Source organism: Lycium barbarum, chromosome 2, assembly GCF_019175385.1.
Source record: "Lycium barbarum isolate Lr01 chromosome 2, ASM1917538v2, whole genome shotgun sequence".
NCBI classification, from domain to species: Eukaryota; Viridiplantae; Streptophyta; class Magnoliopsida; order Solanales; family Solanaceae; genus Lycium; species Lycium barbarum.
The window spans coordinates 133,820,404-133,838,982 of record NC_083338.1 but is presented as its reverse complement, the minus strand read 5'-3'; the positions used below and the strand labels follow the sequence as shown (position 1 = coordinate 133,838,982).

At 34.5% G+C, this 18,579-nt stretch overlaps 1 protein-coding gene across 2 annotated transcripts; it reads left to right on the top strand.

Annotated features, from left to right (window-relative positions):
* The first annotated feature begins 4,783 nt into the window (after positions 1-4,783).
* Positions 4,784-7,159, top strand: LOC132627353 (trimethyltridecatetraene synthase-like). Of its 2 annotated transcripts, XM_060342653.1 has the most exons (3): positions 4,784-5,172; positions 5,350-5,750; positions 6,354-7,159. In XM_060342653.1, the coding sequence occupies exons 1-3, from the start codon at positions 4,860-4,862 to the stop codon at positions 6,978-6,980; spliced, it is 1,341 nt and encodes a 446-aa protein (XP_060198636.1). In that variant the 5' UTR covers positions 4,784-4,859; the 3' UTR covers positions 6,981-7,159. The 2 variants fall into 2 exon arrangements, with proteins under 2 accessions (XP_060198636.1, XP_060198635.1); XM_060342652.1 differs by having other exon boundaries at positions 4,784-5,750.
* Positions 7,160-18,579: the final 11,420 nt, after the last annotated feature.

The window sequence follows — 18,579 nt, the reverse complement described above, 5'->3', positions numbered from 1 at the left end:
AGTACCGTTGAACCGAAATGGCTTGTTAAGATCTCCTACTTTGACATCCGCCGATTTTTCAATTGTAGCCATTTGAATCTCCTTAAAATTGTTGGTGATATTGCAATGAAATTACAATTACAATTGAAAAATAAAAATGAAGAAATAAAATTTCTTCGGCTGAGGCGCGGATATCTCGCTCTCTTTAAGGAGATTCAAGCCCACTGCAGCAAATTTACCGGTCCAGCAGTAAGTCTTTCTGACTTGTCCCCTCCAGGATACAACAACCCGAACACGTCGTATAACTCAATAAACTCTGGACAAGATGTTGAGTCCAAAGCTCCACCAAAGAAGAACACCTTCCTTCAACTAATAAACTCTTTTATTTTTACTTTTTTTCACTTTTTATGAATTCTCCAAAGGATATATATCCTCTCTACTCTCACAAGTTAAGGATTTTTTTTATGTATTTGAATGTATATTATGGTGAATAATAATTCATCCTTATATAATGGATGAAAAGGTATAGTAGTCACATTTTTTGACCACAAAAACGTGAGAAACATTTGTACCAAATTTGTATCTTTGTGGCTGCTACCAATGTGAAAAACATTGACTGCTACCATGTGAAATGTATGGTCAAAGGAAGAAGAAAAATACTTTGAATAATATTAAAAATGTTCAAAAGACACTTACAAATCGTGTATGATTGGACATCATCTTTGAAGCAGATCGGTGGGAGAGAACACAAACAAAGCAAGGCATGACCAAGTTAAATTCGTAATCGTCCAAAAATATCTTTCACAAAGAAAAAAGGGACTTAGTACTATTTAGGATTATCAATCCCGAAATGGCAAAAGAAAAGACACTTCCTGTAATTTCTAAGAATTTAGTTTATTTGCGAAACTTTCCACACTATCAGTTGAAACCTGCATCTGCATGTATATAGTGTTTTTTCTCTACGAGGTTGCTTTGCTAATGAAAACACGGATTACTGGAAGCTTATCTTTATTTGTCTTTATGGTTTTCTGTTGGGAATTAAGTACTAAAGTACTCCAATAGCATGTTGTAATTAGGTTTTCCAAGATGACTTATAAGCTTTAATGGCCATTAGTGGCTTTCCAGCTCCAAACGAAGTTGCTACTATTACTGTACTATTGCTGGTAGACCAGTTGTTCTATGTTTGTTTACTATTCTTAACTAGATGGCGCAGCACGGGCCCAACACTTCAGATTATAGTGTATCTATGTATATGTAGTTGTGTTTAGATAGTGATAATATATATATGTGCTCCGTATCTAAACCATGCAAAAGACAACATATACAATTAATATAACATTGTAATTTGTGCTCCGTATCTAAAACTTTATTATATTCGTGTTTGCTACGAAAATTTATTAATATTTTTTAAAAGAGAAGACTTGTTTAAAAGAAAACTATTTTCCTTTCTTTGAGATAAAATAATAGCAATATTTAAGCATCAGTTGATATTTTCAATTTTAATTCGATTAATTTAAAGGTGTAAAATACTTATTATTTTTTTATCAAATTTTGATTTGGATAATTCTAATTCAAATTATTAAATTAATTTTACATGTTTAAAATGAAACAAAGTAGAAATAGATTTTCTATTTAAACGAAGAAATGCTATTTTTTAATTTTTGGTAAATATTCTCGGTTTAGCTCATTTTACTTGTCATGTTGTCTTTTGCATGGTTTTTTAAGGAAACGTGAATTAGAATTATAATTTGACTAATTTACCTTATTCATTATTTGATCTTCATTTGATATTAATCTCTTTTCACATTTATTAGAATAAGAATAAAAATAAAAAAGTAATTAAATTGTATCTTATTTCTTAAATATATATATTTTAGTAAACATAACAAATAAATGACATGGCGGAATAGCAAATACAACAATTAAATATTTTGAAGAAAAGTAATAATATGGGGCCCATGTTTTTTCTGTGCAATAATTTCATTTGCTCCCACTAATGGGTTAATATGCATGTGGCAATGAATCCACTATTATTGACTTGATGGGGATACTTTGGGAATTACATGAATATTGTTTGATATTTTAATATATGGAGTGCACGTTTTTTTTTAATATGGGGTCCACTTTTTTTTTCATGAGTTTGGAGAGGGTGGGGTCCACCTTTTTTTTTTTAATATTGCTCGGCGTTTTAAGTGTGGGGTCCACTTTTTTTTTTTTTTTTAAGAGTGACTGACGACGAAGCATGGGTAAACCGATGCTTCTATATAGTAGAAAAATAGAAATATAATAAAGTATTTCTATCTACTTTTTAGAAGAGTTGGTAATATAAAGTATAAAACGTCATTTTTTTGCCCTTAAATAAAAAAGTGGGTGGGACCACAAAAGATTTTTTTGACCTTAAATAAAAAAGTGGGACCGAACACGGACGACGATCTTGCCTTTATAAACCGGCTCTTCTATATAGTAGTAATAGTAAAGTAATACATATAATTTTTTTTATCAAATTTTGATTTGGATAATTCTAATTCAAATTATTATATTAATTTTACATGTTTAAAATGAAACAAAGTAGAAATTTGATTTTCTATTTAAATGAAGAACTTCTATTTTTTAATTTTTAGTAAATATTTTTTGTTTAACTCATTTTACTTGTCATGTTGTTTTTTACACGATTTTTTAAGGAAACGTCAATTAGAATTATAATTTCACTAATTTTCCTTATTAATTATTTGATCTCCATTTTGATATTTTTTTATGACATTAATCTCTTTTCACATTTATTAGAGTAAGAAAAAATGAAAAAGTAATTAAATTCTATCTTATTTTAATATATAAGTATTTTAAGTATGTTGCTGTACAATAATTTCATTTGCTCCCACTAATGGGTTGATACGCATGTGACAATTAATCCATCATTATTGATTTAATTGTGCTACTCAGCCGAGAGCCTTGAGCATTATACAAGGACGTGTTGTAGGAGTAGCCCATTACCTTCTGGGTGGAATTGCCTGATTTTTTGATATATGATGCATTTTTTTTTTTAACATTGTTTGTTTTTTTTAATATGAGATTCACTTTTTTTCTTTTTTTAATATTGCTTGATTTTGTTAATATGGGGTCCATTTTGTTTTACCTGTGAGTTTGAAGGTAGTGGGTTTCACTTTTTTTCTTCTCTTTTTTTTAATACTGGTTGGTGTTTAATATGGAGCCCACATTTTTTTTAATATTAGTTATTGTTTAATATATATGGGGCCCATAATTTTTTTTTTAAAATTGGAACGGACGACGAAAAAGTTGAGCGAACCGGCTCTTCTATACCGTAATAATAATAATAATAATATTAAATATCTGAAATAAATATTGTGACGTTTTTGTTTTGTTGCCATTTGGTCAAGTGTGATTATCGCTTTGCAAGTTCATGTTTATCTGGTTTCAATTAAAAATTAATTCAATGAAACTTGGCAGTAGCTGATCGTCCACTCTAGGTAGTGGTAAGATATGTGGGCTTGTCTTGAAGTCACCTGAGATGACGTATTGCAAAATAAGAGATTGAATCAAGTAAGTGTCAAGGCTGTAGTTGTGTTGAAAAATAATGGAGATTGGATTGTCAAACAATTGAAGGTTCGAGATATTTTCTTCACTCAACCGGGGAAAACAATAAACAATTTGTTAAGGTCCACCATTCCACGAAAAACCACTCCCATCTACCTTTCCCCTTTTAACTATTCACAGCGGGAAAAGAAATCTAAGAGAATTTCCTTTCCCTTCACCAAAGTTAAAAAAGAAACTAGAAACCGGTAACTTTCCACACTATCAGCGAATTTTAAGTAATTTATTGCTTTCTTCATGTTACCAAAACAAAACTACAATAGACATTAACGTGGGGTTTTGTGTAACATTAACTTGATGGAGTAAATAAGCTGTGTACTATCCGGGCATAAAAGTTAAATTTAGTAAGCGTTTGGACGTGAACTTGAAATCTTTAGTTTGAGTTGAGGTTGATAATTTGAAGTATTGAAATTTTATTTAAACAAGCAATTTGAATTTAAAAAATAGTACTTAATCTTATAAATACGAAAATCCCACAATTTATGAAAACTATCAAACCTTTCCGATCCTTAGCCTTTTACCAAATAAGCAAACCATAGTTCATAAACAAGGTATCGGAATATCCTAAGGCGCCGCATTAATCAATCGTTTTTTTTTTTTGAATAAATCGCATATCTCTATTTTTTTTCTATAAATAAATGCTTGTGATTACACACTATTACAAACTTTCAAATACACACAATTCTACAAAGATCCACTGGTCAATAAATTAACAACAATAGTAACTAGTTATGCTTTAATATAATCCTCCCCCATGATACAGACAATCTCTTTACGACGGGCATTAGTCTTTTTTTATTTTGCAAAAGTTAAAATTATACGTTTTTCTTTGGAAAATATAAACTTATGAATCAAGTTTTAAATTTTAGAAAATTAAAAACATAAACTTGGAATTGAAATTCTACCTTTGAGGTGAATTTGGAAAAAAATTCAAATTGAAGTTAAAATTTTTGTTCAAATATCATAAACAAACACAAATTTCAAATTTGAAGTCCAAATTATATGGCCTTAATATTTAAGACCCTTTTGATAGAATGCTTACATTTCATATGCATGTCCAAATTCAACTTTATTTTTTCAAAAACTATTTTTTAATGCAACTTCAAAACTTTTTTTTTTCAAGTTTCAACCAAATCTATGTCCGAACGCTAGATTAAACTCTATTATGCATTATTGTCTTAATTCTTTATTAAATAGTGGCAGGTTGCCCTATAAATTCTCATGCTTTCTTGAATTATTGCAAGTTCAACTGCAATCATCCATTAACAGTGATGGATATATCTTGGGTTTTCATAGCATTGGGCGCGTGGCTACTAGCATTAGTTTTTCTCTCAAAATATTTCAACCAATATCCCAAAAGGAAACTACCACCAGGTCCAAGGCCATGGCCAATAATTGGCAATCTGAACCTCCTTGGTTCACTCCCACATAACTCTTTGCACCATCTTTCACAAAAATATGGAGACTTAATGCTCCTAAAATTTGGTTCCAAGCCTGTTCTAGTAGCATCATCTCCAGAAATGGCTAAAGAGATATTGAAAACACATGATGCTATCTTTGCTTCTCGCCCTGCATTAGCTGCTGGTAAGTACACTAGCTTTAACTACTCAGACATGACATGGGCACCTTACGGTGCACATTTGCGTCAAGCTAGAAATATCTGCCAAACCGAGATATTTAATCCCAAGAGGCTTGATTCATTAAAGTATATTCATGTTGAGGAAAGACGAACTTTGATTTCTCGTCTTTTTCCTCTCTCAGGAAAACCAATTTTGCTTCAAGACCATTTACCTCGATTTACCCTTCGCACTATAAGTAGGTTGGTTATGAGTGGCAAGTACTGTAGTGATGATTCAATAGTAACACTTCAAACATTGCAATTGATGTTGGATGAGTGGTTTTTTCTTGGTGGGGTGATTAATCTTGGGGATTGGGTACCTTGGCTTAGTTGGTTCGACTTGCAAGGATACATAAAACGAATGAAGGCGTTAGGGAAGAATTTGACAGAATATTACAAATATGTACTTGAAGATCACAAGGCAAAGAGACAAACAGAGGAGAATTATGTTCCAACGGACATGGTTGATGTTCTGTTGCATCTTGCTGATGACCCTAATCTTGAAGTTAAGCTTACTACCGATAGCATGATGGGAATAATACATGTAAGTTTGCTTATTTTTTCCGCTTAGTACATTCACTGCCCCTTAAACTTGCCAGTAAAATTTATTTAGACACTTGAACTATGGCTTGTTCCGATTGAGCACTTGCACAGATGATAAAGTGTTTCTATTAGACACTTTCAGTTAATTCTGAAAAAAAGTTGAGCATGTTCTCAAGCGTCTCTTAGTTAGTTAAGTTAATCACATAAAATATGTCACTTTCTTCAATTATACGCATTATCCTTAATAACCAGTAAAACTTCAAGCCTGTTCCAATTGAGGCTAATGTGCATAAATAAAGGAGATGACATATTTTATGTGGTTAACTTAACTACCTAATAGACGCTTTAGCTTTAGAACACGCGCAAAACACTTTTCAAAATTTGAACTGAAAGTGTCTAATAGGAACACTTTACCATGTGTTCAGGTACTAAATTGAGATAAGTCGTAGTTCGAGTGTCTAAATAAAATTTACTGACAAGTTTAATGAGTTGTCAATGCATTAAACTAGAAATAATATTCATGACAATATCAAAGAAGATTGATAGACCATTTTCTTTGTTGTTAATACTTGTTTTTTTTTCTTTCTTTTTCTATCAATGCCAGGATTTGCTAGCTGGTGGAACAGATACTTCAGCAGCAGCAATAGAATGGGCATTTCAAGAACTTTTGAGGAGACCAAACATCATCGACAAGGCACACCAAGAACTTGATGTAGCCATTGGAAAAGAAAGATGGGTAGAAGAAGAGGACTTCTCTAAACTACCTTATCTAGAAGCCATAATTAAAGAGACATTTAGACTGCACCCTTTAGCTGCATTGCTTCCTCCCCATTACTCCCTTGAGGACTGCAATGTTGCTGGTTATGACATACCAAAAGGGACACTTGTTTATGTGAACGCATGGTCTTTAGGAAGAAATCCAAAGTATTGGGATAGGCCAGAAGAGTTTATTCCAGAAAGGTTTATTGAAAATAACGTAGACATAAAAGGGCAAAACTTCACAATGTTGCCATTTGGTTCTGGTAGGAGGAAGTGCCCTGGGTATAGCTTTGGTATTAAGGTTGTTAGGACAACAATGGCTAACTTGTTACATGGATTCAATTGGAAGTTACCACGAGATATGAAGCCAGAAGATATAAGCATGGAGGAGATTTATGGATTAACTACACACCCAAATAAGCCCGTATCTATGATCATGGAACCAAGACTTCCCCTCCATTTTTATTACTAGAACTTTATTATGTTCTTCTCAATCTTGTTCAGTTTAAGTTGTATGTGTTGAAAAAGTAAACTAAATTCATCTCAAGTACATGAGTTTACTCAGTTCATGTATTATGTATTAAGAAATTAATGAGGATGCATGTATGATCTTGTACTAGAATAAGTATATGATAGAAGGATTACTATAAATACCTAGCCTCTATAGTTATTTTATACTATAATGTAAGTTAAGTTGGTGAAAGAATATATACCGCACTTATGTTCAAAGAGAATGATTGATTATGTAAGCAAGTAGAGTGGAGTAAAGAAAAATCTTTTCCTTCACTTGTTTTTGAAAAAGAATTTGAGTAATATATGTCGTCTCCTCCTTGAATTTCCAATAGTATGCTATAGGGGTGGGAATAAAAATAGAAAAATCGGGCCTAACCGAACTAATTTGGTTCTTTGATTTCGATTCTTCAGTCGGTTATCGGATTTAGTTTTTAAAAAGTTTGGTTTTCGGTTTTAAAGTCTCGATATTTCGGTAAAATCGAATATCAATATTTTGGATGAGGCTCCCCTCATAGGTCTATCAAGTTCCATCAGTTGGGCTTTATATTGCTTACATCTGTCCCCTAAAAAATTCAATGGACCAGATTAATATATTAACTAAATGAGTTTAACCATGGCCAATTATTCTCTCTCTTACCATCCTCTCCATTTTCTCCCTAGATCCTAAGCCCATCAACCGGTTCCGGTTAACCGTTTATTAAATACCGGTCCGATTTTGAATTTTTTGAAACCGGAACTGGTTAAACCGCTAAAACCGAAACCGGACCGGTTAAATCGGTAAAATTGGAACCGGACCGGTTAAATCGGTAAAACCGGTCGAATTAATTTTTTTTTTGTTTTAAATGTAGCCGTTGGGCTGGGTGTTGGAGCGTTGGCCAACGGTCCATTTGCAAAAATGGTCGTTGGCAAATGGTTCCAAACCCCCATTTTGGCCCCCCCCAACCCCCCAATTTTTTTTAACACTTTAACCCATCCCCCACCCCTATATAAACCCCTCTCCATTTTCATTTTAATCCACACCAATTCACTCTTCTCTTTCTCTCAATCTCTCAATTATAGTTACTTTGCAACAATTAGCCACTTTAAATTTCTCTCAATTAAATATTATAAAGTCTTATTATAGTTTCAATTATTAATTTTGCAATTATAATATTGTTGGTGGAGTTGGTGATTTTGCAACAATCCGAAGTAGCTTTGGTGGATTTGCAATTCTAGCCGCCTTCACTTTGTTGGAAATTAGTCCGGCAATTTGGTACCTTCGTTCCAACTCTATCTTTATTTTTCGTAATTTAATTTACGAAATTTAATTCTAGCAATTTAATTTGTTGCAATTTATTTTATTGTGAATTATTTGAGTGTGATTTAAATTAATTCTATTTAATAATGGCGGAGATATTTAGACGTGGTGCCGGTAGTAGTGGTATTGTTAGGGGTGGGTTTAATGAGGAAACATTTATGAAAGAAACACCTAATTTAGGTATTAATGTTGGTGGAAATAATCCACTTTTAGATCATGAGGCAATGCAACAACATTATACCGACACTTTTAAGAATATAGTTATAATATAAATATACTTAATTTATAAAATACGAATTTATAAACTTAGAAAAAAATTAAGTTATAAATAACTTAAGTTATAATATATAAGTATATATAGTATACATATAACTTAAACATATATATATATATATATATATATATATATATATAAAACCTAAGTATATTGATATATATAAGTATATTCTTAGTACATTTTAGGTATATGTAGTATAACTTAAGCATATAACTTTATATATATATACGTATATGCTGTATTGCTGTTTGTCAGTAAATATATAAACTTTACTTATAAACTTATATAACATATGTAAATATACCTACAATATACTAATAAATACTATAATATATATATATATATACTATACTATACTATACAAAAAAAAAAGAGGTTTTGGACACTTTTGAACCGGACCGGTCTGCTTCGGTTATTTAACCGGTAAACCGGAACCGGTGGCCGATTTCGATTTTTAAACTGGAAACCGGCCGATTTATTAACCAGTTATTGGTCCGGTCCGATTCAAACCGGTTAAAGGTTTACTTGATCCACGGTCACCAATTTACTTGTTGAACCATGATAACTATGTCATCTACAAAGAAAATCCAAATTTAAGGTTCTATTAACCAAAAACAAAAGCTATAACAAGAAGAAACATTGAATTTCATAATAATCCAAAAATAAGTACATTCATCATCTTTTCCGTTCTTTCAAGTACCTATATACCTCCCCCGGCTATCTACACTTTGCGGTCAATTCCAATCGGGTAAACGGGTTATTTGCAATGAGAACCGAGAATGGCGGAAGTGAGAAAGCAAGAAATTTAGATGATCTCAAAGGATGCACTTGGGTTATAAAATTTCAAAAATTCGAACAATGGGACTACTTTGAAGCTTGATTTTGGCGGAAATTAAATGGTGATTGGCATAGCTTCTGCCTTCTTCGGAACATAAAAATTCAACTTGGGTTTCTATACAACTATAAAAGCCACCTAAAGGACTTAGAGAAGGCATGAAAAATGGGAAAGAAAAAATGTTTCATGCTCTTGGATGCAGAATTCAGTTTTTTACGTGTCAAATTCTCTATTTGATTTCTTGGGTTCCGTTTTCTCTTGTTGCATTTATAATTGTAATCTTCAACGGGGGCTACTCACTCCGTTTCAGTCTTTCTCATTTGAGATTCTTCCTATTTATTCAGACATGGTAAAATTTTCGTAGTCTCAGAATACTAGAAAAAAAAAACTAGTTTTCCACTAGTTTTGCATCTACTTGCTCTGTTTCCAGAGAGTTTTGGAAACAGAGAGAACTGGGTAACCATAGTTAATACTCCATTATTTGGTTAGTGAAATGAATCTGGTCCATCAAAAAATTAAAGGGACACGTGTAATTCATTTAGGCTAGGACTGGAGGAACTGGATTGATCTATCACTGGAGGGAGCCTCATCCCAATATTTTATAGTATCATAAATTTGCAGTTTATGTTTACTTTTTCACGTCTTTTGAAGCTTTTATGCGCAACGCAACTATATATAAAAATAAAGCGAAACAAAATGCAGATGTTCACGAAGAGTCGAAGAATGACAAAACACACCGATGAGAAAAAAAAAATTAAAAATTACTTAAATAATTCAAGAATAATAGCTATAAGAACAAAAATGTTTTCAAGAAATCAACTCATCAAGGTCCTAATAGGGTAGAGCATTGTTATAAGACAATGGAATTAAAGCAATGATGACGAAAAAGAAACACACAATTTTATGTCGAAACCCTCGAGGGAAAGAAAATCACAGTCGTCCCCAACTCTTTTTTCCTCAATGAAAAATGTTTTTTACATATAAATAATTATACGAAAAGCCATGTAAAGAGCATAAACCCAAACGAAATCGGATGTACTCCAACCTTTTGATGTCGGAAAAGTTATAGTTGATTTGTTATTCTATTTCTAGGTTATGAGACCTGCATTTGAAAATAAGAACACATACTTTTCCTGTCTACTGTTGTATAACAGTTTTCAGTATTGGTCCTTCATAAAACAACATAATTTTATATTGATTTTAATTAATACGCACAATAAAAAACTGGACAAGTTTAATTTCATATATGAACGTCCAATTATATCTCACAACCCTAGCATTATTAGTTTTTGGTGTGAATTATATGACAAACAGGTATCATGCTTCTAAAAACATATACTCCTAAACTAATATTCAACCATAAGTACAAGCATGATAATTCTGACCATTTAAGAATAAGCCCACAAATACTCTAAAATAGAAGATGAGTTCATACACAACACATGAATGTTTCAAGATATGATGGGACTAAACACGTGAATTTAACAAGAAGTTGGAGTTAGGTAATCAAATTGGGACATAACTAACTAGGATGCATTGTATTTATTCAAGCACTATTCCAATTCCGCAAGCAAAAACATACCATAGGTTACAGTCTATAAATATGTATCCACCGACTTATCTGTATAATTAGGAACATAATCAAAATTAAAGCTGTATTACATCTCCTACAGTTTACTTTTCACTTGCACGTAACCATATTATATGGAGTTTACTTAATCTGAACATAGCTAAAATTTAATAACTAGTTCTGTAATATTTTCAGAACAGTTGTTAAAATGAGAAAAGTTAAATGATCGAACAAAGGAAACAAAATAATTAGCATTCTGGTTTACATTTCAGTCTTTTTCTTACTTTGAACAGTAGCAGAAATTGGTAATTGGAAGAGGTGGTAAAATTTTGAACTAAATGATAAATTCTATTTTGATTTGCTAAATTGGACAAGTAACACAGGACATGTATTTTCAGTATAGTGGACAAGTAAAAATGGACGGAGGGAGTACTTCTTAAGAAATGTGCTTAGTCAAACATTGACAAGTAAAAATGGACATGCTGCTATATAAATAAAAGGAAGATAAGTGGACAGGGCCAAGTCAAAATGGTTAAGCACAACTAGACAGAAGCAAAATCAGTTTCTTAATTCTCCTCTCTTTGCAAATATGTCCACATTTGAATTCCCCCTGTTGTGCATCTCCTCTTGCTAGCTCCTCTGTATTCAAATGCTGCTGCTCCATTAGTTTCAAAACCCAATAACAAAAGTAATGCACTTGTTAACAAAGCTTGCTCAGGGGGAACAGACAAACCGGCATGCATAAACTACCTCAAAAGCAATCCAAAGGTAATGGCAGCTGCAGCAACATCAAAACACTTGGAATTTGCACTTGCCATTCTTCAGTCAGCAGTAGACCAAGCCAAAAATACACATGCATATCTGTCCAAACCCAAAGGAAAGCGCAGCCCACAAGCTATTCAGGCTTATAATGATTGCAAAACCAATTGGGAAAATTTGGCTAGTGGATTGGAAAGGAGTCTCAAGACTATTAAAAAGGATAAAGGCTATGCTACTGATCATCAGATTATGATCTTATGATTCACCTCGACGATGGCACAAGTTGTGCAACTGCGTTAGACAAGGCACAAATTCAAGATCATGTAATAGCAAAAGGGAAAGAAAATGCGCTGCTGGCAGTAGGTGCTACGAACACCATTCTCGGGTGGATAAAGCCGCCCAAAAAGCTCGACTAGATAGTTAGTAATTTATCTTTATAATAAAGCATAATGAAATAAATAAGGTATAGAAATAGAGGAATTGACCGTCGTCTATACATGAATATATTAGGTGAAATATCGATTATCGAGAGCTAACCTTGAGTTTATAGAACTCATAGTTAATGATACAAAATTGTTACAAGATTAAATTTAAAAAGATCAAAAGATTCATATCACGATAGAGTTCTTATTTATTCTCTCTTGAACCTTATCTTATCAGATACAAGAACGAATATATGGTATCCCAAACCAGTTTATTGTAAATATCACCAATATTTTCTTTTAAATCTTTGTTAGATCTTCCTACTAAATGTTCTCATGAAAACCAATATACAACGGCATCTAAAATTATGGTTATCAACAATCTCCATCCACCATAGTTGTTGAACCAATTTACACCCCATTTGAGAGTTAATTAATTAACAAAAAAATAATAAGAATTTGAATGTGTAAGACTTGGAGATTTTGAAAGAGTAAATAAAGATAAAGAAAAAAGTACTTAAGTAACACGCCAAATGGACATGAAAATTGAACTCTCAACCTTACATAACTCTTTGAGTTTGGGTGCACAATGTATACGGTAAAAACCGGTGTAAAGTGCGTAAAGTGCGTAAAGGGGTTGGAGTAAAATATAAAAGCCGACAGGTGTGACGTTGGATTAAGTTCGGTGGTTCGGATGAATTAATGTCCGAGGAGTCGTTTGCCTACTAAAACGAAGACACCAGAAGCCGAAGTGACACTGGAGACCGAAGAGACGCCAGTCAACGCATGCGAGGAATCTGTGACGGGCCTAATTTCTCGCCGCCCATTACACCGTCTGTTACACGGACAGCTGTGGAGGTGTCGTCTTTAGTTAGGGTTTTATCGAGCTTTTAGGGTTTAAGGAGAGGCCCATTCTTGTAACTATAAAAAAAGGGTGATACCCTCATATTTTAGCTCTCTGATTTTTGACTCTTAACACACGTTTACTCTATAACATCTCTCATAAGAAAGCTCAAGCTCTCTTCTAAGTGGCTCGGGTTCACAGTTCTAAGCTCGAGGCCAGACCAATTTTCCAATGGAGATATACACGATACAGGCTATTATTTTCTTTATTTGTTTGATTCAATTGATGGATATTTCTTGCTTAATTACGTTAACCACTAATCAAACCACGTATCCTTTAAACCGCGTATAAATTCAATTGTTACCTTTTTAGGGGTAAACAGTTTGGCGCTAACTGTGGGGCCAAGGATAATAGTGGTGATTAGTTTACAACCCTACTCTCACTTGTTCTCTTAATGTTTGTGATTTCAGGTTAACCTCAAAATGTCAAACAACAGCCAATTAATTCACTTGAACAATAATGGTGAACCAAGTCACCACAGCGAAAACAACAACAACGGGGTGCAGGTCGACGAGTTTCCCCAAGATCCAAATGGAGTTCCCCCTGTTGATCCAAATGTCGTCAATTTGAATGACGTTGTCAACCTGAATATCGATGGCGTTCAACCCGATGATCTGTTCAACAATAATAACCCCGTGAATTCACCGCTGGGATTTGTACGAAAGACACCGGGTGTACGGGAGAAGAAAATAACTTATGCTTAATTTTTGATTTGTTGCAGGAACAACGGGCGGCTAAAGCTCAACTCCAAAAGAAGAACAGTGGTGCAAGTACAAAACGATTGAGCCAAATCGGCGAACAGGTCCGTAGGAAGGATCAAGTCATTGACTACGGTAATGGATCGGGCTCTAATGGGTCGTCAGAAGTCTTGAAAATGCTTGAAGCACTAGCCAAACGGATCGACACTAATGAGAAAAGGGTGGAAACTTATAATTCACGAGTGGACCAAATCCCCGGGGCCCCACCGATCTTAAGAGGGCCAGATTTCAAACAGTACCGTCAAAGGTGTTACCCTCCGAGCCCAGCCCCGAAGTTGATCCCGAAGAGGTTTAAGATGCCGGACATTCCTAAGTACGACGGAACGACGGATCCACAGGAACACGTGACTTCCTATACTTGCGCCATAAAAGGCAACGATCTCGAAAAGGACGAGATTGAGTCGGTGCTACTCAAGAAGTTTGGCGAGACTTTGTCCAAAGGGGCAATGACATGGTATTCTATGCTTCCTGAACATTCTGTTAACTCGTTTGAAATGCTTGCAGATACTTTTATAAAGGCTCATGCTGGAGCTCGAAGGTTCAAGCAAGGAAGGCTGATATATTCAGGATCACCCAAAAGGACAACGAATTACTACGAGAGTTCAGATCGAGATTCCAAAAGGAACGGATGTTTTTGCCCCCGGTTCTAGAGGAATGGGCAGCGCAACCTTTCACCAAGGGTTTAAACCCTCGGAGTTCTACTACCTCGTTTAAACTGAAGGAAAACTTGTTAGAGTACGAGGCTGTGACATGGGCCGACGTCCACAACAGGTACTAGTCCAAAATTTGTGTGGAAGATGATCAACTCAAACTCCCACCAGGTTTGGCAACCCGAAGTGGAAATGCAGATAGACCAAAAAAGGTGGTCAAAACAGAGGCGAATCCACCAAAGGAAAGGTACCAGTGATAACGTCCAAATCCACCCTATTAATTAGAATGGGCACGGTCGTATGCAAATATATTTACCCAACTATGAGTCGGGGTCGAATCCCACAGAGAACAATATGTAGGTGAGTAGGAAAAGTAGGAATTTTCACCAACTACGCTAAAGCCAAACGATGAATAATATTTTGGTTTTGTTTGAGAGAAAATTATAACTAATGCAAAAATGTAAACTAACCTAGAAAGCAAGTAAAATGATCAATGGCCACAAGCATGGATACAAGGGAAACTACGCTCAAGTAACGATCCAATGTATTTCATGATTTACAAATAATGGTGAGTTTATATTACTTAGCCTCGGATAATGACTCTAAATTAGCTTCTTCCGAAGACTAACTAGACTGCCTAATTGAATATCCCTAAAGCAATTAGGAGCATTAAGAACACCCGAATATGGCTACAAGTGGTGTCGCCTATTCCTAGGTCGATTTCCATTAGATGAGGGTTAACGCCCCAAATTCTTGTTAATTAATCTTTCCCAATCCCGAGTTTGCCTCTTCCAAGTTTAAACCGAAATAAATGGGCAAGTCTTAGGGTTAGCTACTCCCTTAAGAATCATTCAACATGAGATTAATTAAAGAAACAATAACTCACTTCATTAGGGATAAAATCATTCAACACATAAGTAAAACAAGAGATTCAATCCAAACTTAAACAATATATACTTCCATAAACAAGGTTCAAGTATTGAAATGAAATACTACACACATAAATATTCAATACCAAACAAGAAATTGAAGAAAGGATTAAGAATATCTCATTAAAGTGCTTCCAATCTTCTCCTCCAATGTGTTGGTGTGAAACCCTAGCCTCCAAGGACTTGTGTTGAGCCAAAGATAAATGTTTTCTGCCCTAAGCCTCTATTTTATGCCCCATTTTTCAGATTTGCAATTCTGCCCATTTTTGCAGATCTGGCCCGTTTTTGCAAAACTGTCCAGTTTGGACAGTTTTGCAAAACTGTCCCATTTGGCCTCTTTTTGAGTTAATTTTCACTTGGTTTCTTCCGATCACTTCTAAATCACATAAAACCTGTAAAATAGATGTAAACGATATTAAATGCATTATTTTCTCAAGCAAACATAGCAAAAATATAAGATTAAAGAAGAGATAAGTTGGTAAAATACCAACTTATCAACCAGCCATACGGTCAGTCGGAAAGGTCCAACTTTAGGGCGGACAGAGGAAGAAACGGTCACAATCGTCACTTAGTCAGGAATGATAGGCGAAATAATCAAAGTTCAAGTAATCGAGGTTTGCAATTTAGGAGAGAAACCGGTGGGTCGTCTAGCAGTGGTAAGAGTCCGAGGTTGTCCGAGTATATTTTCAATGTTGATGCTATGGGTCTCGTTTCAAGAAACGACAAACTTCGAGGAAGATGGCTTCGGTATTCCCAGGTCGTTCGTGCTGTCGGATGATTCGGACGCCACTAAAGCGACTGTGGAGGAGTTAGAACAAATCATCTTGTTCGTACATCTACTGGACAAAAAAGTATACCTTGGCATGGGACTAACCCTGGAGCTCAGGCATGAATTAATTAAGTTTCTTCAAGCTAACGTCAATTATTTTGCATGGTCCCATTTAGACATGATAGGTATTCCACCGAAGGTGACAGCTCACAAGCTAAGTCTTGATCAAAACTACCCCTCGGTAAAGTAGAAAAGGAGATCAATGACCGAAGTTAAGTATAAGTTCGTCAAAGAAGAGGTAACAAAGCTCTTAAAAATAGGTTCCATCCGGGAAGTCAGATACACAGACTGGTTAGCTAACATAGTAGTTGTGCCTAAGAAAGGTAATAAATTCAGGATGTGTGTAGATTATAAAGATCTAAATAAAGCATTCCTGAAGGATTCATTTCCTTTTCCCCACATTGATCGAATGATTGATGCGACGGCAGGGCACGAAATGCTAAGTTTTCTTGATGCTTACTCTGGGTTCGACCAGATTCGAATGGACCCAGAGGACCACGAGAAAACTTCTTTTATAACAAGATATAGGACATATTGTTAGAATATAATGCCATTCAGAATAAAAAATGCTGGAGCGACCTATCAACGCCTAGTTAACCGGATGTTCGAAGAACAAATAGGGAAAACAATGGAAGTTTATGTTACACCTCGGATTTTCGCACGTTAAAGTCGCATCATGAGTTAGTCGACGTAAGTTCAAAAATAAATTATGTTAGGATAAAAGGGATTGATTTTATTAATAAAAATGGTTACAAGAGTCTATAAATAATATTAGTAAGTGGCGGAAGATTTGGAGGGTGAATGAATCAAAGAAGCATGAGTTTCGTCAAAAGTCGGCAAGTTGGGAATACGATAACTTGTACTTTTGGGTGAGATTAACAGTGCTCCACATGCTAAGCAAGTAATGATATGAAGTATTTGAATTTTATAATGGTGTCTTGTTAAGTTTGGAAGTCAAACGAGTTATAATACGAAAGTCAACAAAGGGCGTCTCAAGTTAAGTTTGTAAATTTCACTGAAATTTGAATTAGATGTCTCGGAGCGTTTCTCTCAATCTACTTGGAGTTACGGGGTGATCCACTTACCAAATCGAAGGTCTACGAGTCTAATTTCCAAAGCATTTTATCATTTGTTGATATGACATCGGAGTAGAGAGATATTCGCATTTCCGTCTAGGAACTTAAACTGTCGCGGAAACAGTGTGCTAAAGTCAGTGGCTTTAAATTTTCCCAAATATATATAGGCCCTTGCACAAAGTTTTCTTCCATTTTCTCACCATCCCCAACCTGGAAAACCCTTAAACTCTCTCCAATGAATCCTCCAATCTCAATCCAAACCAAGAGCAAATCTATAAACTTTAACATGAAGAACAACATGGCAATTTCGAAATTGTGATTTCTTCACTATTTCACCTTTCGGAGGAAAACCTTGATTTGAAGTAACTTGGGGTTTGAAGTGATTTTTATGATCTAAGGTATATTTTAACTTCCTTTTGATCTTTTTGAACTTCTACAAATAATTGATCATAGAAATTGGTGAAAAACCCTATAGAACAAGCTCTTCTATATTCTTATGAAACTTTCATGAACTTAGCTTATTTGTTGGGCTGTTTTATATGATTTTGTTGTGTTGTTTGGATTTGTGGTGATATGGATGGGATTATATTGAAGAGGAGAAGTAGAAAAGTAGAATTTGGTAGGGTTTTACGGGAACGCTACAAAAAGGGCCTATAAATTCACGCCTATAAGTTGCTCGATTAAATATCTCATTGAGTATTTCCATAAGCTATGAACTTGGAATTGATCCCATATTGGTCATATGATGTAGGAAATCATTCCTAAGACGTTCTAGGACTCGGGAAAATGTATATAACTCCATCGACGAGGTATGTAGGGCTTTCTATTCTCTTTGTGGCATGTGTAGATTTCAAATGACCTTTCATTGAAAAGTTGTTCCGCTAACTTGGATCGATCGCGTTCCATGATAATTGAGCTGACACATACTCATCTATGACTTATACCAAATTATGGTCCACATCTCCTGTATTGAAGTACCTTTTACATTTCGTATCCCTCTTGGTTATCGAATGAAGAATGATATTAGTTATGGTACTCTTCACATCAAAGTTGAGTTGATTGTACTTCCTTTAATTAAGTTAATACTTATCTTCTTGTCTGTTGCTCCAAGGTGAAGAACCTCTCGTTGGCACACTATTTCCGATAAAGGTTGTGTCGATCATATTTCATAAGAGTTTGGCTAATTTTGGCTTCGTGAATAATTCATAACAAGATGTTTCCTTGTGCTTTTACTTCTTTGGCCTAATGATCA